This window comes from Chiloscyllium plagiosum, chromosome 9 (genome assembly GCF_004010195.1).
Source record: "Chiloscyllium plagiosum isolate BGI_BamShark_2017 chromosome 9, ASM401019v2, whole genome shotgun sequence".
NCBI lineage: Eukaryota > Metazoa > Chordata > Chondrichthyes > Orectolobiformes > Hemiscylliidae > Chiloscyllium > Chiloscyllium plagiosum.
Genome location: NC_057718.1, coordinates 97458543 through 97485147, shown reverse-complemented (window position 1 = coordinate 97485147; position 26605 = coordinate 97458543). Strand labels below are relative to the sequence as shown.

Below are 26605 nucleotides of genomic sequence, written 5' to 3'. Positions count from 1 at the left end.
GGGAGAGGCTGAACAGGCTGGGGCTGTTTTCCCTGGAGCATGGGAGGCTGAGGGGTGACCTTATAGGTTTACAAAATTATGAGGGGCATGGAAAGGGTAAATAGACAAAGTCTTTTCCTTGGGGTCAGGGAGTCAGGTGAGAGGGGAAAGATATAAAAGAGACCTAAGGGGCAACTTTTTCACGCAGAGAGTGGTACGTGTATGGAATGAGCTGCCAGAGGATGTGGAGGAGGCTGGTACAATTGCAACATTTAAGAGGCATTTGGATGGGTATATGAATAGGAAGGGTTTGGAGGGATATGGGCCAGGTGCTGGCAGGTGGGACTAGATTGGGTTGGGATATCTGGTCAGCATGGACGAGTTGGACCAAAGGGTCGGTTTCCATGACTCTATGATACATGCCTTTCCAAACCAAAACCTTTTGCCTCTATAGGGTCTGTATCCTTCTATTGCTGCCTCTTGGTGTTTCTGTCAAGGTACCTCTTAAACGTTTCTCTTGTATCTGCTTCTACAGAGTCTAGAAGAACATTCCAGGCACTTACACTCATGTGTAAAAAACTTGTCTACTGCATCTCCTTTAAATATTTCTCCTTTTGCCTTCAACCTATGTTCCATAGTGACTGGTATTTCTACACTGGGAAGGAGAGTATCACGATCCATTCCATCCGTGCCTCTCATAATGTTGTAAACGTCTATCAGGTTGACCCTCAGCCTCCAAAGTTCAAGTGAAAACAAACTGAGTTTTCCAATCTCTCCCCACAGCTAGTACTCCGCAAGCCAGGCAACATCCTGGAAAACCATTTCTGTAGCCTCTCCAAAGCCTCCACATCCTTCTGCTAGTGTGGCGACCAGAACTGTACAGAATATTCCAAATGTGGCCGAACCAAAGGTCTCTACAGCTACAATATGACTAGCCAATTTTTACACTCCAGGCCCTGACCAATGAAGACAAAATGCTGTATACCTTCTTGACCACCTTATCCACTTGTGTTGCCACTTTCAGGGAACTATGGATGTGTACGCCTAGATCCCTCTTTATGCTGATAGTACTAAAGATTCTGCCATTTGCTGCATAGTTCCCTCCTTCATTCAGTCTTCCAAAATGGATCAACTCATATTTGTCCTGATTAAACTCCATCTGCCATTTCTCAACCCAAGTCTCCACCTATCTATATCCTGCTGTATCCTCTTGCAATCCTCCTCATTATCCGCTGCTCCCCCATATCGATGAGGTATGAGCTATGGTCAGCAATTTCACATCGTTCAATGGATTTGATTGGTGTCTCGGATGATGAGATGACATTTTTGGGAAGTGTTTGGAGAAGGAATCTTGGAGACTACCTTCCTGACTTCTAACTGCATGTAAACCTTCTCTGGGAGTTGGTCAAAATACTGATAGGTTGGCTATTAAACTAGCCTCAAAATCCTGGGCACTGCACTTACGGAAGAGTATTAACACTTTGGAGGGGGTGGAGAGGGGGACTTCATGTCGTAGAGAGATAGCTGTCTTTCAGAGAATCCCTATACTGTGGAAGCTAGGCCATTTGGCTCATCAGGTCCACACTAACCTTCCAAAGAGCATCTCACCCAGACCCAAACCCTTACTCCATCTTTGTAACCCTGCATTTCCCATGCTAATCTACCTAACCTGCATATCCCTGGATGATATGCAATTTGGCACAACTAACACACCTAACCTGCACATCTTTTGGATTGTGGGAGGAAGCCGGAACACCCGGAGGAAATGTACAATCTCCACACAGACAGTTGCCTAAGGATAGAATTGAACCCGGCTCCCTGCCACTGTGAGGCAGCAGTGCTAACCACTGAGCCACTGTGCTGGCCTTAGGATCAGGAAGCTTAGATTCTGTTCTGAACTGGAAATATTAACTCTGTTTCTCTCCTTGCAGGGAGACCTGCTGGGTTTCTCCACAGACCTCTGACTGGTTTCAGATCTTCAACATCCACTATTCTTTGTTTTAGTTTAGCTTAGCTCTTCTGTTTTCTTTCATTACGTGGGAAATCTTTATTGAAACTTCTGCTTTACTACCTCACATGTGCAGAGCGTCCTCAAACAACAGATTATAGTTGACCTCGTCTTTGCAAACACTCATGTGATAATTGATCACCAGAATGGATCACAAACATGCTCAATGTTTTAACTTTGTCAGGTCCGTACATAGAAAGTGCGGTAATTCTACATACCTTAAAGTTAGAAATCCTGCAAGAAGATAGTTTTTTTTAAAAAAATACATGCCACTGTTTGCAGAATGCGACATGAAAGTGCACACAGTCGAGCACCTACTTTCTGAACTACTTTCATTGTGTTTTGTGTGAGATGCAGTGTAAAGGTTTTGTAAACAAACCATCCTCTAACAATTAGAATGACATGAGTGGTGCATTAGCTTTCTCGCGTCATAGTCCTTCAGCTGCTGTTTTTGTAAGAGAAACGTGTAATTGGAACGTGGGAGGAATACAGTGCACTGGAAACCAGATAAAACCAGACAGATGCAACGCAAAGGAGAAGCACAGCACAGTATTAGCTCCCTCCTCCACTGATGCACAGTAGCAACAGTACATAGCATCTACAAAACATATTGCAGGAACCCACCTAGCCACCTTCAATAGCATCTTTTAAACTCATGACTTTTACCCCTTAGAAAGACAAGGGCATCAGATATATGGCAACGTCTGCAAATTCCTCCTCTAAGCTACGTACCACCCTCACTGGGAAATATATCGCTGTTCCCTCAGTGTCGCTGGGTCAAAGCCTGGAATTCCCTCCCCAACAGTACCTGTGGATGTCCCACATGACTGTAGCTCAACATTGCAGTTCACCCCAACCCCTCCAGAGCAATCAGGAACAGGCAACAAATGCTCCCACATCCTCAGGATTTATTTTTTAGATTCCCTACATTGTGGGGCCCAACCAGTCCACACTGACCCTCCGAAGAATAATCCACCCATACCCATTTCCCCTCTGACTAATGCACCCAACGCTAAGGGCAGTTTAGTATGGCCGATTCACCTAACCTGCACATCTTTGGACTGTGGGAGGAAACCGGAGCGCCCGGAGGAAACCCACACAGACAGGGGAAGAATGTGCAAACTCCACACAGACAGTCACCCGAGGCCAGAATCGAACCTGGGACCCTGGCGCTGTGAGGCTGCAGTGCTAACCCCTGAGCCACCGTGGCAGCACTACCATTATAATTAAAAGAGTTTATGATGAATCATAAATGTACATGAGCTCTTAAATCCTGAGCCCAATTTTAGGAAAAGAAAAGAGTTTGATTATTGCAAGCTGAATGTACGTTCTGGTTCAGATTATACTAGGACAGTTTTGTTCCCTGAAAGTCTTTAATAGTTTCACATCTGTTTATTCTGGGGCATCACGGTGAAGGCCTAAGCTGAAAAGAACCTGAAAATAGGGACAAAGAACCAGAAAGGTTACTGACAGCCTTTCTGACAGTAATGGAACTGATTGATAATGCTAGTTCGTTAATTTATATACGCCTTCTCTGTTGTGGTACAATGGTAGTGTTCCAACCTCTGAGCCCAGAGGCTTTGGATCAAGTCCCATCTGCTCCACAGGGTGACTTATCTCTGAACAGGCTGATTGGGAATGTATCTATAAGGCCCTCACAATTGAGAGGTTGAGTGAAAGGTGCTGTTCAACATTTATCCTTCACCAGATATTGCTATAAGCTGCATCCTCTGTAACACTAAAAATGGGTTGTGTAGTCTTCATGTCAAATCTGCACCAACGAAACAAGCCAAGGGTATTAATTTCAAGGAGGAGAAAGTGAGGACTGCAGATGCTGGATAGTCCGAGTTGAAAGGGGTGGTGCTGGAAAAGCACAGCAGGTCAGGCAGCATCCGAGGAGCAGGAGAGTCGGCGTTTCGGGCAGAAGCTCTTCATTGTTAATTTCAAGAAGCTAAATAAGAAAAGGCCTCTTTTTGTGCAGTGGTAGTGGCCCTACCTCTGAGCCAGGAACCCTGGGTCCAAGTCCCACCTGATTCAGAGGTATGTTAAAACATCTCTAAACAGGTTGATTAAAAAATATTTAAAAGTGATAAGTTCTAATGCTTTAACTGTTTGTGTATGTGTCAAGACGGGACAGCGGGGACTGGGGAATTATGACGAGAATCTTGTGAGAACCCTTGCTGATATCTCATTATCTTTCATCTTTTGTCAGTTTTGAATTCTGAGCTGGAAAGGACTTGTGGACTTTTGAAAAGCTTGTGTTTAAAGGAAAAGAACAGACCAAACCAGACGTTGCTAGAAAAGCTCAGCAGGTCTGGCAGCATCTGTGGAGAGAAATCAGAGTTAACTTTTTGGGTCCAGTGACCATTCCTCAGAACAAACCACATAAACTTTATTTGTTTCTGAGGTCAGGCCGGGAAGCTAATTGCAGGCTGAATCTTGATTGAAAAGGTTTTAACAGACACAGCAAATCCCTGGGAAGACCGCTGTGTTTAAAGAGAGCGCAGGAGTTGGCTGTTAACAAGGTCAGAGCCTGGGAATTGGTTCTGGCAAATCTGAAAGAGACCTATGTACATACAGGTTATAGTTGTTTAAAGGTAATGAGGCCTCGGCAGAGTTGATCAGTCTATCAGGGTGGATCGAAGTTATATTTTGAACTATGTTTCCTGGGCTACTTCTGAGACAGCACAAAGATTTGAAGGCTCCCTGCAGATACCAGCTTCTGGAAGCCCAGAGAGAGGAAAACCAAGTAAGAAGTATTGCTGTCGTTAGCTGAATAAACTGAGGGGACCCTGATCAATGTTTCTGAAAAGCAGCCAAGGAGTCCACATTTATGCCAGTGAAACAAAGCATTGCCAAAGCTATTTAACTAAGCCAGCCAGTTTCTTTATTTATACCTTAATTGTTATTTTTTGTTGGTCTGTCTTTCATGTAAATTGGGGGCTGGAATCAAACCTTTGAGGTTTAAAAGCACAGGTGTTGATCAGCTTACCATTTTGGTACAAAACTGGGAACTGGTAAATACAAAGAGCGAACTACAAACTGCATAAACTCACAGGATGAAGCTGGAAGTCAAAGACATGTAAGTTTGCTGGGAGTCAAATAGAGGTGAGCTACCAAGACTGCTGGTCAGACAGGAAATGGTTGGTTTCAGTGGGGTGAGACTGGGTGAAAGTGAAGACTGCAGCTGCTGGAGATCAGTGTCGAGACTGGTGGCTGGAAAAGCACAGCAGATCAGGCAGCATCGGAGGATGTTTTGGGCATCAGGAAAGGATGAAGGGCTTTTGCCCAAAACGTCGATTTTCCTATTCCTTGGATGCTGCCTGACCTGAGGTGAGACTGGGTCATTGTCCTTGATGCACGCCACAATGGCTCAGTGGTTAGCAATGCTGCCTCACAGCACCAGGGACCCAGGTTTTATTCTACCCCGGGCAACTGTCTGTTTGGACAAAATTAAGAATCACACAACACCAGGTTATAGTCCAACAGGTTTATTTGGAAGCACTAGCTTTCTGAGCGCTGCTCCTTCATCAGGTGGTTGTGGAGTTTAAGATCATAAGGTCTTCCAAATAAACCTGTTGGACTAAACCTGGTGTCATGTGATTTTGAACTTTGTCCACCCCAGTCCAACACCGGCTCCTCCACATCATATCTCTGTGAAGTTTGCACATTCTCCCTGTGTCTGTGAGGTTTTCTTCCGGATGCTCTGGCTTCTTCCCCAAGTCCAAACTTGTGCAGGTTTGGTGAATTGGCCATGCTAAAGTGCCCATTGTGTTCAGGGATGTGTAGGTTAGGTTCAGTAGTCAGGGGTAAATGTAGAGTAATACAGGAATGGGTCTGGGTAGGTTACTCTTCGGAGGATAGGTGTAGACATGTTGGGCCAAATGGCCTGTAGGGATACTATGAATACTTCACTATAGGCTCTGGGGATTGGCGATAGGTGAATAAGAGAACATTTCACATTCTATGAATAGGTTATCTTGGAAATCTTTGACATTGTACACTGAAAAGAGTTATCTATACCTTTGCTTTAAGAGTAATTACTCAGTATATACATAATGAGCTATGCCGTAATGAGTGACACTCAGTGTCTGTATCCCACCACTAAAGCGCCCATGACATTTCTCATCTATTAACTCCCACCACTAAACCATTGGTGTTTTCCAATTGTTTAACTAACATGCAAAGCCTTTGAAGGGCAATTAACAGTCAACCACATTACTGTGGGACAGGAGTCACATGTTAGCCAGACCAGGTCAGCCCAGTAGGATTTCTCTCCTCCATGCGCAATAACAAAACAGGTAATTTTAATAACAATTGGCTGCAGTCTCATAAGAACTGCTTTGGATTGGATTTAAATTCCACCGGTTGCTGTGGCTGGTTTCAAACTTGCTACCCCAGACCATTAGCCTGTCCCTGTGGAGTTCTAGCCCAGTGACATTACCACTAAGTCACCATCTGCCCTACAATTATAAACAGTTTCAGAGAATTCCTACAGTGTGGAAACAGGCCATTCAGCCCAACAAATCCACACCAACCTTCTGAAGAGCATCCTACTGTATCCCTGCATTTCCCATGGCTAATCCATCTAACCAACAAATTCCTGGACACTACAGACAATTCAGCTTGGCCAGTCCAGCCCAACCTGCACATCTTTGGATTTTGGGAGGAAACCCACGCAGACACGTGGAGAACATGCAAACTTCACACAGAGATAAAAATCACACAACACCAGGTTATAGTCCAAGTGGTTTAATTGGAAGCACTGGCTTTCGGAGCGCCGCTCCTTCATCACAACCACCTGCAGATTTTTCTTCATTGCCTTTGTGTCCAATGCCTCTTTGAGCATCGTTATCTGGCCCCATCAAGGAACGCATTTCAAACCACGACAGGTCATAATTATGCCTTTTCCTCGGAATGACTGGTAAGATTTTTTCAAGCAAGTGTCAATTGACATACTTTGTTCTGCATGCCATCTGGGCATCGAGGGAGGCACAAACTCCTTCTGTTAGCAAAATGGACAAACCACTTGTAGATGCACAACGGGCGACACGCTTGGGTTCACTAACACTTTCCATTGCATGTGAAGCGCATTGAGTCTGCCTCTGCTGCCAGGGCTCTGTGCCAACGTTCCAGTTGGCGTACACGGGCACATGGGAAGAATGAGCATCTGGTCTCTTGCTGGTTCAGTAGCCAGCCACTTACTGGCTGAGATGAGCGGAATGTCCTGCGGGTCTCTGGACTGGCATGGGAGGCTGCCCTTCCCTTTTGATGCCCAGATGCTTGAGTCAAGGCGATCGCCCTGGACTTGACTAAGGCCTGCTGACATCCATGAGCTGCACTGGTGTGGGCATGAAACAGCAAAGCAAGATAGAAGCAATTTGAGCCTGGCATCTCAGGTGAAGGGCGCATTGCACAAAACGGCAAGGCAGGGATGCCATCAGGTAGGCTCCGAGCAGGTGAGCGTGAGACTGAGGTGTCTGGAGATGCAGGCTTGTCCGTGTCTATGAGCTGGGTGCATGTTCCTGAGTGCACGTTGCTGCAACATTACAATGATGGGTGCCAGTGCAGCCGGAGCTCCAGCAAGGCAGAAGTCTCCTGTAAGTGGATCGGAGATGTGCCGTGAGGGTTCTGAGAGGCTGGCACATGGTGGATGCCAATGTCTGAGGATGGGGGGGGGGGGGGGGGGTGGTCACATGTAACCGATGCCCATGGAGCATGCCCTGAGGTGAGGTGCCCAATGTCCAAAATTAAGTCCTTGGGAGAAAGCAGCGGACTGAATTCACCAGTTAGCCCCTCAGACTTTCACGTCGAGCTTCCTCGATGTCTAGCTGTGTTTGGTCAGAGAGAAAACTGAATATTAATGAGGCAAGTTGGGGCATTTATGGTGAACCTTTGGAATTCACTGTCTCAGATGGCTGTGGAGGCCAGGTCATTGAGTGTATTGAAGACTGAGATGGATAGGTTCTTGATTGTCAAGGGGATCGAGGGTTATGTGGAGAAAGTGGGAGAATGGGGTTGAAAACTTATCAGCCATGATTGAACAGCAGAGCAGACTCCATGGGCTGAATGGCCTAATTTCTGCTCCTATGTCTTAAGGTCTTTAATAAGCAGTGATTCCCCTTAATTGGCAACTCACCACGTCACTTCTCGAAAGGTGTTTGGAGATGTTCCCAGCATGGAGGTGGGCTTCACTGGACTTCTTATCCCATCCTGCCAGAAATTTCGTCTACGTTGTTCAGATTCCTGCAATGTTCTTCCCTTGAAGTAACAAATTACCACCAGGAAGCTTTGGAATTGCTGCTCAAGGTTCCAAATGCCCTTACAAGTAGGCAATTAGCCTTCCTTCCACACTCTGGCCTACAAGTGACTCCAGTTCCATTCTGCTCCAATTTACTCTTTACTGAACGATAAAAGAGTTACGAGTGAAACCATAATGGACCACTCAGTTGAGGAACAGATTTCAAATCAGAATATGATCAGGTTGACGGTACAAAGTCCCTATCACTATTGCTTAGGAACTGATGTCAAATGTTTGGATAGTTGCCTCACAGACTAGTCAGCTACAGCTACAGGTACATTCACAGAATCATACAGCCCTCCACCAGCATGGTGGAAGTGCTGCCCCATTGACACAGTTAGGTGCAAGTGGCCTGGATGGATTCAACAGTGACTGAAGGCCTTCTGCCTGAGGTCTCACACCTTCATGCTAAACAGATCAATAGCGGTGCACCATCACAATCTATGCCTCATAGCCCCACTCTATCCCCATATAGGTGATGAACTCCCTAGTTCAGTAAGGAGTACACAATACAGTGGCACTGGTTAGCCCCCTCCCCCCAGTCTTGTGCAATCTATTTGCTGCACCCAGTGTGGCCTACTCTACATTGGAGAAACCAAACACAGACTGGGTGACCGCTTTGCAGAACACACGCAAGACCCTGACTTTCCTGTAGCTGGTTATATCCGACTGACACGGCCACTTGTCTGTCCTCGGCATGCTGCAGTGCTTCAGCCAATCACAGCGTAAACTGGAGGGACAATGTCTTATCTTCAGACTGGGCACTTTATCACCTTTTGGATTTAATACAGAGGAACCTCAATTATCCGGCATGTGATTAACCAAATTTCGGATGATCCGAACAAGATTGCAAGGTCCTGATACGTGGCTAAGCCGGCATCGATTATCCAGCATTTGATTAACTGAAAGAAATACTCCCCGCCCGTGTCCTTCAGATAATCGAGGTTCCTCTATTTTGAGTTCAGCACCTTCAGATTGTGAACCCACTCCCACTTCTTCCCTTTCTTTTAGCTTGACTTCTTACATTCTCTGTCACCATGTCCTCTCTCCCACCCTCCCCCACTCCAGGGGATTAGCTGTCTTTCCCAGCCTGACAATTCGACACACTACTGTTCTGCCACTGTCACATTCCGATCACTTATCCTGTACTAACAACACCCTTTTCTCCCCCAACCCTCCACCCTCCCCTCACGATCGCATGAACCCTATCCCTTCCCCAGTTCAATCAGCTCTGATGAAGAGCCATTTAGACTCAAAACGTTAGCCTGCTCTCTCTCCGTGGATGCTGTCTGACCCACAGTGATCTCCAGCATTCGTTGTCTTCAGTCCCGGTCAGCTCAGTTGGCTGGATGGCTGGCTTGCAATACAGAGTAATACGAAAACATTGGGTTCAAATCAGAAATGGCTGAGAAAACTCAACAAGTCTGTGGAGAGAAAGCGGAGCAAATGTTTCAGGCCCAGCGACCCATCTTTCGCACACATACTGACCTTTCTCTAACTACTATTACTTCTGAAGAAGGGTCACCGAACCCAGACCTGAAATGTTTGCTCTGCTTTCCCTCCACAGACTTGTTGAGTTTTCTCAGTCGTTTCTGATTTGAACCCAAGCTTTTCGTATTATTCCGGATTGCAAGCCAGCCATCCAGCCAACTGAGCCGACCGGGCCTGCTGCGTTTTTCCAGCACTTTCCGTCTTTGTTTCCCTTTTCCTTCAACCTCACTCAGCCAAAAGCCTGTAGGTGATCTACCCAACAGAAACTTCAACACAGATCCTGCAACAGTTCAACAACGGTCAAATGTAACGAGGGATTGTGAAGAATTCACATTCCTTATGAAGGGCTTATGCCCGAAATGTCGACTCTGTTACTCCTTGGATGCTGGCTGACCTGCTGTGCTTTTCCAGTGCCACACTTTTTGACAGTGAAGAGATACCAAACCTTGCTGCGTGACACCATCTCCCAGGAATGAATGTAAATCAGACGTGCCATCTGTATCTTCCAGTCTCCTGCGGAATGACCTGAATCAAACACAACCTGCACAGGTCCCTGCAAGTCTTCCTTTTACCAGTATTGTAAAACTTCCCCTCACCTTTCAAACACTTCCTATTGCCCCAACCAGTTGGCGAGGGCTTCAAGTGGAAAAAGACGGATGTTTTTTATTCACTCATGGGATGTGGGTTTCACTGTCTGGCCAGCAATTACTGCCTGCCCCTATTTGCCTTTGAGAAAGTAGGAGTGAGCTGCTTTCTTGACCCGCTGCAGTCCACTTGCTGTAGGTAGACTCACAATGCTGTTAGGGAAAGAATTCCAGGATTTTTGACCCAGTGACAGTGAAGAAACATTGAGGTTTTACCAAGTCAGGATGGTGAGTGCTTGGAGGGGAACTTGCAGGAGGAGGTGTTTTCACGTATTGCTGCCTATGTCCCTCTAGATAGGAGTTATTGTAGGTTTGGAAAGTGCCATCTGAGGAGCCTTGGTGAATCTCTACAGTGCATCTTGCAGTTGGTACACACTGCTGCTACTTAGCGTCAGAGGAAGAGGGTGTGAATGTTTGTAGATGTGGTGCCAATCCAGCTTTGTCCTGGATGGTGTCAAGTTGTTGGAGCTGCACCATCTGGGCAAGTGAGGAGCATTCCATCACACTCCTGAGTCAGACTTTGTGGACAGTGGACAGGCCTTGGGGGGTCAGGAGGTGAGTTACTCACTGCAGGATTCCCAGCCTCTGACCTGCTCTTGTCGTGTCAATTTAAATCCAATTTAATCAATTATTTGTTCATTCTGTTTGGATCAGTGAAGAAGAAATGTAAAAGTTCATAGCAGATCTGTTTGTCAATGTGTAACCCAATTAGTAGAGTCCCCTCTAATATTCCCTCTTTTCACACAAGTAATAGGTTTGTGAGGTCTGTCATTCATCAAAGTTACTCTGTGATGTTTCAGTTGATTTGATCACTGCAGCAGTGTCCAAATAAATCAACCTCTTTTGAGCACACTAAGGTAGATAATTAAATAGAATTATACAGGGAGGTAAGTAAAAAATATTTTCTCCTTTGGTCTGTCTGTCTTTCACCTCCTCCACTGATTGTGGGCGGAGGTAATATTTTAATCCTGGTTAGTTAATCTTTTACTGCAAACAGTATAGTTCAAAAGAAACAAGGGAGAGATTTCAATCAGATTTGTTACACAGAAAGGGAATGGCCCCAGGGAAGAAGTGATTAGTCCTGAGCAAAGATGCAGATTTAGATCCAGATCCTGGGACTTTTTAAATGGGTTTAGTTAATTGGAGAATGAGAAGGCAGAAGCTACGATGCAGTTATCCAAAACTCTGGTTCGATCCCACTTGGAGACCGTGAGTAGACCTGGACATCAGACCTTAGGAAGGATGTATTGGTCTTGGAGGGAGCATGACATAGATTTACAAGAATGATATCTGGACGTCAGGGGCTAAATTATAAAGAGACATTAGACAAATTAGTCTGTTTTCTCTAGAATTCACAAGGTTAATGGATGATCTGATTGAAGTCTTCACACGATATTAACAGGAAAAGGCAGGGTAGATAAACTATTTCCATTGGTTGGGGATTCGAGAACTAGGGGGCATAGTCTGAGAATTAGGGCCAGACTGTTCAGGAGCGATGGGAGTGGAGAGTGTGGTGCTGCAAAAGCACAGCAGGTCAGGCAGCATCTAAGGAGCAGGAGAATCCATATTTTGGGCATAAGCTCTTCATCAGGAAATGCCCCTGTTCAGGAGAGATGTGAGGAAGCACTTCTACACACAAAGGGTGGGAGAGGTTTGGGACTCTCTTCCACAAGTGGCAGCGGGTGCTGGGTCAGTTGTTAATTTTAAATCGGAGATGGATGTGTTAAGCAAAGTTGTTAAGGGATGTATGGGCAAAAGGCATGGAGTTAGGTCACATATCAGCCATGATCTCATTGAATGGTGAAATAGGTTCAAGGGGCTGAATGACCTCTTCCTGTATTCGCTATTAACACTGGGAGGTGGGGAGAACTGAGATTTTTTTTAAACAATGGTGTGGGGGTGTTTTATTTAGAAAGTGACTGATTGCATTAGAATATTTCTGAAGAGATAATAAGGATCTTACTGAATTCTGTTTTGTAGCTAGCTGGAACAAAGAAATAGGTATTTAATTGTATGTGTCAGTGGAATATTTCGGTCTCATTATTTAAGAAAGTACTTAATTGCACTAGAAGCAGTTCAGAGAAAGTTCACTTGACTGATTCCTGGGATGAAGGGTTTGGAGAGTCATATTCATACATCACTGATCCAGGCGCTTCTGTACAAATCATCTGCACCAACCAGATATCCGAACCTAATCTAGTCCCATTTGCCAGCATTTGGTCCATATCCCTCTAAACCCTTCCTATTCATCTAGCCATCCAGATGCCTTTTAAATGTTGTAACTGTACCAGCCCCCACCACATCCTCTGGCAACTCATTCCATACACGCACCACCCTCTGCGTGAAAAAGTTACCCCTGAGGTCCCTTTTAAATCTTTCCCCTCTCACCTTAAAACCGTGCCCTATCGTTTTGGACTCCACTACCCTGGGAAAAAAATACCTTGTCTATTTACCCTATCCATGCCCTTCATGATCTTATAAACCTCCATCAGGTCACCCCTCAGCCTCTGATGCTACAGAGAAATTGAGTCTGTATCAAATGGAGTTTAGAAGGATGAAAGGCCATCTTATTGAAACATATAAGATTCCAAGGGCTGTTGACAGGGTGTACAGATATTTATCCTCATTGGAGAGACTATACTGAGGGGTAGACTTTGAAAATAATGGTTCTTCAATTTAAGATGGAGATGAGGAATTTTTTTCTGTGAGGGTCAAGAGTCTTTGGAAGTCTCTTCCCCAGACAGCGCTGGAGGAAGGGTCATTGAATATGTTTTTATGCAGACACAGACAGAATCTTGACTTAAAGGGAGTTAAAGAGATAGGCAAAGGGGAGTTGAGGCAACAATCAGTTCAGCCATCATCAGGCTTGAGGGGCTGAATGACCTGCTCCTATCTCTTACAATGCACGTGCAGAATTGGCTCAGAATGAGGTGTAAGGGCTGAAGGTGCTTACCCTGCCAGATGGAAGACCACACGCATCTAACGCAGTTTCTACACGTTTCCGATCAGCAGAAAACATCCGGAAAATGCTGCACAGAGGAAGGAATGACAACACCTGTGACACTTGAAGTTAAAACATTCTTACAATGCATTTAATTGCATCAAAAACAATAGCAGAGGAAAAGAAAAATCCCTGTGACCGACCCAACCCATTTAACAAAGGACTGTTTCACCAAGTCTATCATCGTCCATTTACTGAACCGAGGGGAGATCACACCAGGCCCTTCTCAACGTTTGGTCCAAAATCCAAACAGAGGTCTGGGACAGTAATGGCCTCTGGGGATCTCTGACTGAGTTATAACAACTCCCTGTCCTGCAATCCTTAAATCCCGCACTCTCAAGTTTCACTGGGGATGGTGGGAGGATCACAACAATGTTCAAGCCTCAAAATGGGGTTAGAGCAGGAAAATGATTGGGTAACACTGCTCAACCTAACACACCAAAGGTTCTAAAACAAAAGTCACTTGAGTTCACTCATCCTTCCCACTCAACTCTGACCTGTAATGGATGGATAACGACAGCAGTCTGTATGCAAGCTCATGGCTTCTGAATTTGAAAGGAGGAATGTAAAGATGAGGTGTTCAAGAAATTATTTCCAAAGCAAGAGAACATCTGACATTTAGGTGTGGACTATCCATGGTCAATACAATGACTCATGTTCATGTCTTCAGCACTCAGTGTCCTTTTGACCTTGGTAGTCTGGTCTAAACTAACTGCAGATGTGTGACTATCCAATCCTCAGGGTGAGCAAAATTACAGAAAAGACCACATGCCATCATAAGAATCTCCTCACCTCTGGTTACACAGTAACATCAGAGTCACAGCCCAAAAAGCTTGCCGTTTAACACAGGGCACCATGCACTCACCTTAGGAGTTTTTATTTCGAAATAATGTAATACAAAATCCAGTCGTACAGCACGGCAACAGGTTCTTCGGCCCAACTCATCCCTGCTAACCAGGTTTCCAAACTGAACCCGTCCCATTTGCCTGCATTCAGCCCATATCCCTCTAAACCTTTCTTATCCACGTACCTGTCCAAATGTTGTAATGTGGAGGTGCAGATGTTGGACTGGGGTGAACAAAGTCAGAAGTCACAGAACACCAGGTTATCATCTGAAAGGGTCATTTAAAATCACAAGCTTTCGAAGCACTGCCCCTTTGTCAGGTGAGGGAGCAGTGCTCTGAAAGCTTGTAATTTTAAATAATTTTTTTGGACTATAACTTGGTGTCATGTGGCTTCTGACTTTTAAATGTTGTAATTGTGCCTGTCTACACCACTTCATCTGGAAGTTCACTCCATACATGCATTACCCCCAGGGTGAAAAGTTACCCCACAGGTCCATTTTAAATCTTTCCCCTCTCACCTTAATCCTAGTTTTGGACTCCTCTACCCTGGGAAAAAGACCTGGGCTACTTACCCTATCCATGCCCCTCGTAATTTTATAAACCTCTATAAGGTTCCCCCCCAGTCTCTTGCATTCCAGGAAGAAAGATCCCAGCCTAGCTGGCCTCTCCTAGTAACTCAAACCCTCCTCAGTCCTGGTAACATGCTGTTAAATCTAAACAATAATCTGTGGAGGAAACCAACAATTTGGAAATGAGAAATTAATTCTTTCATTTTGGTATATCACTGTGTGTCCTGGAATTCTACTAGCTATTTAACTCTTTACTAAATATTGGTTCCCTTTTAATTTCTCGTGTAAGTGCAGATTTTTCAAGGGAATGGTCCCCACAAGAACCTGATGTAAGGCTTTGGCCAAAATGTCGATTCTCCTGCTCCTCGGATGCTGCCTGACCTGCTGTGCTTTTCCAGCACCACTCTAATCTTGACTCTAATCTCCAGCATCTGCAGTACCCACTTTCCCTACAAGAAAGAGACTTCTCCAGTATCTTGTCTGTTTCGTCAAGTAGGGGCCAACTATCTTATAGACTAGCAACGAGTTCCAAATTTCTATTTGCTCTGCGTGAGAAAGTTACACCTCTAATTTTAATCCTACTGCTGGTTACTTTAAACCTATCTGACCTGTTTATTGGCCTCTCTATCGCAGTTCCTTCCTATCTACCTGCCCTAGTCCCCTCGTTATTTTATACATCTTCATTAGATCTCCCCAAAGTAAGAAAGCAACTTTAGCTGATCCAAATATTTGTGATTGCTAAAACTTCCATTCCAGTTAACAGCCTCATGAAACCCCTTTATCTCCTGCCAAGTGTGATCACACAGAGTCACATAGCACGGAAATAGACCGTTCGGTCCAACCCATCCATGCCGACCAGATTTCCCAAACAGAATTAGTCCCATTTGCCTGCATTTGGCCATATGCCTCTAATCTTTCCTGCTGTCTGACCAGACCGTAAACAGTCGCCTAGTGCAGCCTGGGATCTTCCTGCTCAGTCTCATGATTCCAACTGAAAAAACGAGTGAACATAATGACCAGTTTCTGCTACGCTAATGTCGATGCAGATGGTAGGATTACAAAATGGTCCATCGATGATGAGAAAGCACTTACTTTTTAACAGGGATCCGGGTATCTTGGTTTGTCTGGAGCTTGAGTTTGGTGTACCTATAAAAACACGGGCAACAGTTATTTGATAGAATGGATCTACTTCCTGCTGGTGCTAAACATTTCTTTGACACCTATATATTAAATAAAATCCAAAAACCATCCATGACAGAATTCCACAAACAATGCAGAATGAACTAATTTTGTATTGCCACATTTTTCAGTTTTATATCCAAATACTGACTTCTGAATTGGCTTATATAAAGGGTTCTTGGGTGAATTTGCCTTTCCAAATGTATACTGAATTCAGTTATATGTAATAACGCCAATATATCACACACAAATTCAAACTTGGACACTGGGATGTGTACAGTGGCCATGTAATGCACGGCAAATATTATGGCATGCATTATTTATTTTGTATATTGTCGTCAAGAGTTGTTTTACCCTTGAGTTTCACCGAAGTGAAACACAATCAGATCTCTTCACAAAGATCTTTATTTACAGTTAGAGTGTCACTGGGTCAGTCACTCACTCCCTCTTTACCAGCTTTGAGTGAGGCAGCTGTTATTTAAATACATAGAGACAGACAATCGACAGACAGTATGGCACTGGATGGGTCTGCATTAAATTAGTATTGAAACTATCTGCTTCACCTAACAGTTTGCCTTGCTTTGTGATTTTCCAAGAAGTGCACCTTAACCGGAACTCAACAATTAAAAGGAAATAATGAGGCTTTGTCACAATCTAAATGTTCAGGTGGTCGAGAGAAACAGAAACATTTTACTTAAAAAAAACACATGAATGCAATAAACTTGAACACCCACCTAATCATCTTTATCAAATGTGTTTTAGACACCCCATACTGATGTTGACCTTCGCTAGTCAGTCTTATCTGCTGCAGTCATAATTGTCCCTGATTTTCTTCCTTGCGTTTCCCCCCAACAGCTTAGAACATAAGAAACAGGAACAGAAGTAGACCATCGCTCCATTAACCAAGAGTTGATTTTGGGTTTAAATTCTATCTGCTCACTTGCTTCCAATATCTCTAACCCTGAGAAACCTGGACCCCATATTCAACATGGAGAATCCACAGCACTCTGGGGAGGGAACTCCAAAGATTCACAATCGCTTTTAGTGATGCAATTTCCTTCCATCTTGGTCCTGAGCAATCTGGGTTCATCTACTTGATTGCTGAGACTCTACATTTTTTAAAATTTGATTCCCTACAGTGTGGAAACAGGCCATTTGGCCCAACCAGTCCACACCAACCCTCTGAAGAGTAACCCACCCAGACCCATTTCCCTCTGACTAATGCACCTAACACTACGGGTAATTTAGCATGGCCAATTCACCCTAACCTGCACATCTTTGGACTGTGGGAAAGAACTGGAGCACCTGGAGGAAACCTGCACAGACACGGCAGGGGGGGGGGGGGGAATGTGCAAACTCCACACAGTCGCCAAAGGCTGGAATCAAACCAGGGTCCCTGGTGTTCTGAGGCAGCAGTGCTAACCACTGTGCCACTGTGCTTCCCCAATTCAGAAAATGCGATTAATTCTTTTTAACCACAAACAGCTTTTTTTGATTCACCCCTAGGATGTGGATGTCACTGGCTAGGCTAACATTTATTGTCCATCCCTAATTGCCCAGATGGCAGTTAAGAGTCAACCACAATGCTATTGGTCTGGAGTCACATGTAGGCCAGGCTGGATAAAGATGGTAGTTTTCTTCCCTGAAGGACATTAGGAACATTGGGCGTGCACCTTTACACACACACAGGGACTGCAGCAGGACAAGGAAGGAACTCACCACTATCTTCTCAAGTGCTATGGAGGGGGGGAGTGGGGAGCAATAGATGTTGGTCTTGCCAATAATGTGCAAATCCTGTGACGGAGTGAGACTTGTTGTGACTTTGACCTCATTCACGATATGCTTTACCTCAAAACGAAAATCATTCTTATTCAGCTAAATTGCTTTTATTGTTATCATATTCATAGAATTATTGGATCACAGAATCCCTAAAATGCAGAAACAGGCCATTCGCACTGACCCTCTAAAAAGCATCCCACCCAGACACACACCCTCACCCTACCCTCATAAACCCACCCTTCCCATGGCTAACTCACCCCTGGACATTATGGGTAATTTAGCATGGCTAATCCACCCTAACCTGCTCATTTTTGGACTGTGGGAGGAAACTGGAGCACCTGGAAGAAACCCACACAGACACAGGGAGAATGTGCAAACTCCACACAGACAGTCACGCAAGGGTGGAATCAAACCGACGTACATAAACCATTGTGAAATACTTCCACTTTCTGATAAATGGGGTGTGGACAACATGCACTTTCTGTTGCATATTCAATGGAGTTAATCTGATTGAAATGAAAGAATTGTGGCAATTTTAGCAAAACAACATGTCCTGCGGAGTTTCAATTTTTAGATTAAAGCACATTTACAGTCATAGAGTCACAGAGATGTACAGCACGGAAACAGATCCTTCGGTCCAACCCGTCCAGATATCCCAACCCAATCTAGTCCCACCTGCCAGCACCCGGCCCATATCCCTCCAAACCCTTCCTATTCATACACCCATCCAAATGCTTCTTAAACGTTGCAATTGTATCAGCCTCCATCACTTCCTCTGGCAGTTCATTCCCAACACGTAGCACCCTCTGCGTGAAAAAGTTGCTCCGTAGGTCTCTTTTATATCTTTCCCCTCTCCCCCTAAACCTATGCCCTCTAGTTCTGGACTCCCCCACCCCAGGGAAAAGCCTTTGTCTATTTATCCTATCCATGCCCCTCATGATTTTATAAACCTCTATAAGGTCACCTCGCAGCCTCTGATGCTCCAGGGAAAACAGCCCCAGCCTGTGGGTGGCACGGTGGCACTATGGGCGGCACGGTGGCACAGTGGTTAGCACTGCTGCCTCACAGCACCAGAGACCCGGGTTCAATTCCCACCTCAGGTGACTGACTGTGTGGAGTTTGCACATTCTCCCCATGTCTGCGTGGGTTTTCTCCGGGTGCTCCGCTTTCCTCCCACAGTCCAAAGATGTGCAGGTCATGCGAATTGGCCATGCTAAATTGCCCGTAGTGTTAGATAAGGGGTAAATGTAGGGGTATGGGTGGATTGCGCTTCGGCAGGTCGGCGTGGACTTGTTGGGCCAAAGGGCCTGTTTCCACACTGTAAGTAATCTAATCTATTCAGCCTCTCACTTTGGCTCAAATCCTCCAACCCTGGCAACATCCTTGTAAATCTTTTCTGAACCCTTTCAAGTTTCACAACATCTTTCCGATAGGAAGGAGACCAGAATTGCATGCAATATTCCAAAACTGGCCTAACCACTGTCTTGTATAGCCGCAACATGACCTCCCAACTCCTATACTCAATACTCTACCAACAAAGGAAATCATAACAAACACCTTCTTCACTATCCTATCTACCTGTGACTCTACTTTCAAGGAGCTATGAACCTGCAGTCCAAGATCTCTTTGTTCAGCAACACTCCCTGGGACCTTACCATTAAGTGCATAAGTCCTGTAAAGAGTTGCTTTCCCAAAATGCAGCACCTCGCATTTATCTGAATTAAACTCCATCTGCCATTCCTCAGTCCATTGGCCCATCTGATCAAGATCCCGTTGCAATCTGAGGTAACCTTCTTCGCTGTCCAATATACTTTCAATTTTGGTGTCATCTACAAACTTACTAACTATACCTCTTATGCTCACATCCAAATCATTTATATAAATGATGAAAAGTAGTGGACCCAGCACCAATCTTTGTGGCACAGGCCTCCAGTCTGAAAAACAACCCTCCACCACCACCCTCTGTCTTCTACCTTTGAGCCAGTTCTGTATCATTCTGTATTTCTTCAGTTACTTCTATTAATATCACAGAGAAATCATTAATATTCAAAACGCCTCAGCATTGCCACTGTCATTTTTACAACAATCAATTCTACTATAAATGGTTTCATGAGATGCTAATTTAAATTTCTACAGCATAATGTATACTGCAGCAATATACACTTCAGCAAACCTCTCGACAGCCCTGTGATAAGCCCCATTATCTCACAGCACCACTCAGAACAGAAACAGCACCCAAGATCCTTAAGGTGAAAAACAGAATCAGCTGATTTCCCACTTTCACAGAAAGGTGACCTTACTCCCCAAGCACTTTCCAGGATTGCACCAACCTCAATAATCTGCTAATTGAGATCAACCCAATATACATTTTCACAATGTGGTGCATTGTGATCACAGGGTGACTGAACTGGGAAAATTTGGAGCAATTGGAGCTCCTCTTCCCCACTTGGATAAACCTGAACACAATGGCCTTTCCATTAGCTGCCGCAGGAGAGTAGCAAGGATAGGAACTTTCACAACAAAAGCTCATCGCAAAACTGGAATCTGAAATGACTTCCTTGAGACAGCAAGGAACAATGAAAGGTTTATATATTTATATAAAAATATAAGAACTAGGAGTAGGCCATCTGGCCCATTGAGCCTGCTCCTCCCATTCAATAAGATCATGGCTGATCTTTTCATGGACTCAGGTCCACTTACCCGCCTTCTCACCATAACCCTTTATTCTTTCACTGTTCAAAGTGTATTTGTGATTTTCTGTTTAAAAAAATATTTTTTGTACTTTTTCTCTCTGTTGCTTTTATATTTCTCTTTTGATTTTTCTCATTTTTACTTTGCTTTCAGTCCATGGTCTCAGTCTGAACTTCGAGTTCCTGCTTTAAACTCGGTGTGGCTCCGTGAAGATTCTTCAATCTGGCTGACTAAGGATTGATGTGGAGATGCCGGTGTTGGACTGGAATTGAAAATATTCCACATAGTCTGTGCCTGTGCACCTCCCTCCACTTCCCCTGATGAAGGAGCGGCGCTCCGAAAGCTCGTGATTTTAAATAAACCTGTTGGACTATAACCTGGTGTTGTGTGACTTCCGACTTTGACTGAAGATTGTTGTAATTGCTCACAGACACCCTGTAGGGGCACCATACTCGTTGGGTATTGGATATTAGAGTAATTTGGCACTCAAAAAACAGCATTTCCTTTTTGTCGATAGCTTGAAGTGAGGCAAATGGTAAGAACTGCTCCGTTGTGCTATGGTCACATGACCAACATGTCACTATCCCTTTCCAAGACATGTTGATGATATTACCACTACATCACAGCATGTGACCTGAGGGTATACAAGCCTCAGACTCCATCCTTACTTGGGCCTCTTGAAGCATGACATGCTGATGAAAGCGTTCTCTTCTTTCTAAGTGAATGGCTGAATGTTGCCCCAGATATTTGAGAATATAATATTTGCATATATTAAGGAGCTGTAAGGAAAGGCTGCTGGATTGTTCAATACCACATTACCCACATCCTAGATTCTTACATTATCAGGGAATACATGAGCATTTCTGCATCAGATTAAGATACCCAAAATGAATAGAAGCACTGACTACACATTCTAAGCTAATATACAATCAACATCTGCCTTTAACATTGAAAGAGTGACACATTTTCAGCATATTATCACATGCCTAATAACTCCTCAATTTGAGAGTTGCTGAAATAAAGACACATTTAATAATACATTTGTCAAAGCTTGTCATTCCGCACTTATAGAATCCGACAGCAGGGAAACCAGACCCTTCGGTCCAACCAGTCCGCATCAAACATAATCCCAAACTAGATTTGTCCCACCTGCGTGCGCTTGGCCCATATCGCTCCAAACCTTTCCTATTCATGAACTTACCCAAGTGTTTTTTAACCGTACCTGCATCCATCACTTTCTCTGGCAGTTCATTCCACACACAAACCACACTCTGTGTAAAAACATTGTCCCTCATGTCCTTTTTAACTCTCTCTCCACTCACCTTAAAAATAAGCCCCCTCGTTTTGAATTCCCCACCCTCAGGAAAAAGTCCTAGTCATTCAGTTTATCTACGCCCATCATCATTTTATAAGCCTCAAAAAGGTGACCCTCAATCTCATGTGTTCCAGTGAAGAAAGTCCCAGTTTTTTCAGGCTATTTCTAGATCACAAACCCTCCATTTCAAGCAACACCCTGCTAAATCTTTTCAATGAAGCAATTTGCAACAATACCAATTCAAGGGAAACCCGACACTAAAACACTCTCCTGTCATGCAGTATAAATGTTACGTTTCTCCTTGAATTGATATTGTTGCAAATTGTCCTGACGAGTTCAAGACAAAAAGCTTTGACAAACTGTGACTTCTTCAGCTGTGCTCAACTCTGTGCTACCAAATGGTGAGCTCTGTAATTCCTATCCCACACGTGCTTTGGATGCATTCAGCATCTTGCGTTTGCATCTCTCATGCAACGTATGTGGAAGTTCATGTATAATTAGTGCAGCATTTCCATGATCGAGTGTGGAACCCAATGCGCCTTCCATTGTTTGGTGACGCTGAATGATGTCCCCAAGGTCCCTTTCAGATTAAAAATGAGGCACATAGGAAATCAAGAGCAGGTTATGCCAGTAAAGAATTGTTGGCTGGTACACTTCAGCAGTCTCATCAAGCAGAAGCTAACTGTGGGTTGAATGGGACTAAACAACAGTAGGAATTTCATTTAATGTGATACTATGGAGGAAGTAGGTAACCAGTTATGATAGTGATCCAGAGGTGACTGGAGCATTCGAGCCATTTAGAGGACAGCAAATTGGCAATTGGCCTGAAAAATTAATAGGAGTTTATTTCAGAAAAAATATGGTCGAGGTCGGAGATTTATTAAGGGCATAGCTGGTTCGATTCGGAATTGAATGCATTTGCAAATGCAGTGTTGCCAAATATGAAGTGCGCTAACAAAAATACAATGTAAGTGCTGAATTTATCATCGTTGTTCCCACCACAGGAGTCCCACACACACTAAGAGCTTGAGTGACACATATCTCACAATATTTTCATTCCACTTATTTTTCTTTCAAATTCGAATCAAATATTTTCACAGCAGTCTATAAACAGGGCTAATTATACCTGTCAATGTCAATTGCCTTGTGCCTTGGCAAGACTCAATTTATTAATCAGCATCTAGAACCTCTGATGGGATTGCAATATCAATCAGTGTTCTAAACTATTGCTCCACGGTGACTCCTGTAGTGCAGCTGTCGTAGGTATCGCTGGGAAAGGTTCAACAAATGCAGGCTGGCAAAAGCTCGTCCAGACTGTACAGAGTAGGGGCAATTGTTTTTAACGTCACCTTGCAAACCTAATATGTGTGACAACACTACATAAGGCAAGGCAGAGGGGAATACAGGGTTTAGAAGGGACTTGAGACAAAGTCTTTTCACCCAGAGACTGGTAGGGGTTTGGAATGCACTGTCTGGGAGGCGGGTAACCTTGCAACCTTGAGAAAATGCGAGAATGAGCACTTGAATTCTCTTAATAGGTGCTGGAAAGTGGGACTCCTGTAAATTTGGTGTGTTTTTGGCAGTACAGACTTGATAGGCCTCTTCTGTACTGCTTGATTCGACAACACAGACTGACATATCAATTTTCTCACTCCAATCAAAGGGTTTGTTATTTAGTTACGGGTCAGGTTTTACAATGTCCCCTGATGTGCGATGCAGTTAAGATCATTACTTTGCAAGTCGGATGAGAAGAAAGGCAGAAGCAGGTAAATTTACAGGAATCCAGCAGCCCCAAGTTTTGGGGAGGTTTAGTCTGTGTTAGACAACACTGATCCTGCCTCCTTGTAGGTTTTGCGCTTACGATATCCAACTTCCCAGCCAAGTGGCAGAATCTGTTTCTTCTTCCTAAAGGGAAAACTTTATGAAGGATTGCACTGATTCAAATATCCTCGTCTTGAAAAGTCAGACATTGTTCCTGGCTGCCCTGTCTACTCTTATCCAGAGCCATCAGAAATACTTTGAGTCATAAACTATGATCTTAACATGACTGTAACGCAAGCATATTGATTTTGCTTACCTTTACCTGCATTTGTTTGGCAGTGATTTGGAATCAAGGATTCATTCAGAAGTTCTGTAAATTGCTCCTTATTATTCTATAGTCATTATAAATTTACAGTGAGTCTCTTAATAAGGTTGTCTTTGTCAAGCCTAACCTTCCTGTCTGCCAGTCTGATCAAACTACAGTTTAAGAATGCAAGAACTAGTGAAGACAGGAGTTATTCAGCCCCTCGAGCCTGCTCCATTTAATACCATCATGGCTGATCTCATCTTGACCTCAACTCCATTTGCCTACCCGCTCCCCATAACCCTTCAACTGAGTACTAATTAAAAATCTATCTCCTCCTTAAACTTACTCAATGCCCCAGCATACACTACACTCGAGGATGATGAATTCCACAGATTCGCAGGCCTTTGACCCTTTAAATTCTCCTCCTCTCTATTTATCCTAAAACTATGCCCTCTTGTTCTAGATTTCCCCACAAGGAAACATCCTCCCTACACTGACATTGTCAATTCCCTTTAGCATCTTACATACCTCAATCAGATCTCCTCCGACTCTGCTACACTCCAGAGCACATGGGCCTAAACTGCTCAATCCCTCTTCATGAGACAAATCCCTCAACTCTCGAAACAATCTAAAGTATCTCCTCTGAATTGCCTCCAATGCCTCCTCAAGTAAGGGGACCAAAGTTGTACACAATACTCCAGGTGCAGTCTCACTAATGCGTTGTACAGTTGAAGTAACACTTACCTACTTTTACACACCATTCCTTTAGCGATAAGTATCAAAGTTCCATTTGCCTTGCATACTAACTTTCTACTTTTCATGCACAAGGATACCCAGATCCCTCTGCACTGAAGCACTCTGAAGTTTCTCTCCATTTAGATAATAAGTCGCCTTTCTATTCCTCTGACAAAAATAGACAACCCCACACCTATCCATGTTAATTTCATCTGCCAAACTTTGGCTCTTTCACCTAATGATCCATATCCATTTTTAAATTTCTTATTTCTTTATTGCAACATTAGTGGGCGGCACGGTGGCCCAGTGGTTAGCACTGCTGCCTCACAGCGCCAGAGACCCGGGTTCAATTCCCGCCTCAGGCGACTGACTGTGTGGAGTTTGCACGTTCTCTCAGTGTCTGCGTGGGTTTCCTCCGGGTGCTCCGGTTTCCTCCCACAGTCCAAAGATGTGCAGGTCAGGTGAATTGGCCATGCTAAATTGCCCGTAGTGTTAGGTAAGGGGTAAATGTAGGGGTTTGGGCGGGTTGCGCTTCGGCGGGGTGGTGTGGACTTGTTGGGTCGAAGGGCCTGTTTCCACTAATCTAATCTAACTCACTTTCCCACTTACTTTAGTGCCATCTGCAAATTTGGTGATAGCACATTCTTCCCCCGAATCCAATCTGCCCTTCGAGCCTGCACCACCATTCAATATGATCATGGCTGATCATCCTCAATCAGTATCCTGTTCCTGCCTTATCCCCATAATCCTTGATTCCACTATCCTTAAGAGCTCTATCCAACTCTTTCTTGAAAGTATCGAGAGACTTGGCCTCCAGAGCCCTCTGGGGCAGAGCATTCCATACAGCCACCACTCTCTGGGTGAAGAAGTTTCTCCTCATCTCTGTTCTAAATGGCCTATCCTTTATTTTTAAACTGTGCCCTCTGGTTCGGGACTCACCCGTCAGCGGAAACATGCTTCCTGCCTCCAGAGTGTCCAATCCTTTCATAATCTGATATATCTCAATCAGATCCCCTCTCAGCCTTCTAAACTCATGATTTGGAGATGCCGGTGTTGGACTGGGGTGTACAAAGTTAAAAATCACACAACACCAGGTAATAGTCCAACAGGTTTAATTGGAAGCACACTAGCTTTCGGAGCGACGCTCCTATCGACTGTCACCTGATGAAGGAGCATCGGTCCGAAAGCTAGTGTGCTTCTAATTAATCCTGTTGGACGTGAACCTACGCTACACTCCCTCAATAGCCAGAATGTCTTTCCTCAAATTTGGAGACCAAAACTGCACAAAATATTCCAGGTGCGGTCTCACCAGGGCCCTATACAACTGCAGAAGAACCTCTTTGCTTCTACACCCAATTGCTCTTGTTATGAAGGCCAGCACGCTATTAGCTTTCTTCACTGCCTGCTGTACCTGCATGCTTGCTTTCATTGACTGATGTACAAGAACACCTAGATCTCGTTGTACTGCCCCTTTACCTAATTTGACTCCATTTAGGTAGCAAGCTGCCTTCCTGTTCTTGCCACCAAAGTGGATAACCATACATTTATCCACATTAAACTGCATCTGCCATGCATCTGTCCGCTCACCTAGCCTGTCCAGGTCACCCTGTAATCTCCTAATATCTTCCTCACATTTCACCCTGCCACCCAGCATTGTATCATCAGCAAATTTGCTAATACTACTTTTAATACCATCTTCTATATCATTAATGTACATTGTAAAAAGCTGCGGTCCCAGCACTGATCCCTGCGGTACCCCACTGGTCACTGCCTGCCATTCCGAAATGGAGCTGTTTATCACTACTCTTTGTTTCCTATCAGCCAACAAACTTTCTTTCCAAGTCAGTATTTTTCCCCCAATACCATGCGCCCTAATTTTGCTCACTAATCTCCTATGTGGGACTTTATCAAAAGCTTTCTGAAAGTCCAGGTACACTACATCCACTGGATCTCCCTTGTCCATCTTCAGAGTTACATCCTCAAAAAATTCCAGAAGATTA

At 44.3% G+C, this 26605-nt stretch overlaps 1 protein-coding gene across 2 annotated transcripts in view; it reads right to left on the bottom strand.

The window, feature by feature from the left end:
• LOC122553084 (1-phosphatidylinositol 4,5-bisphosphate phosphodiesterase beta-1) overlaps positions 1 to 26605 on the bottom strand; it is an 800648-nt gene that overhangs the window by 274653 nt on the left and 499390 nt on the right. For both annotated transcript variants that reach the window (XM_043696584.1, XM_043696585.1), the window contains exons 6-7: positions 15931 to 15984; positions 13377 to 13452 (exon numbers count right to left, since the gene is read on the bottom strand). In XM_043696584.1, coding sequence (XP_043552519.1) covers positions 13377 to 13452; positions 15931 to 15984 — 130 coding nt within the window. The remainder of the gene's footprint in view (positions 1 to 13376; positions 13453 to 15930; positions 15985 to 26605) is intronic.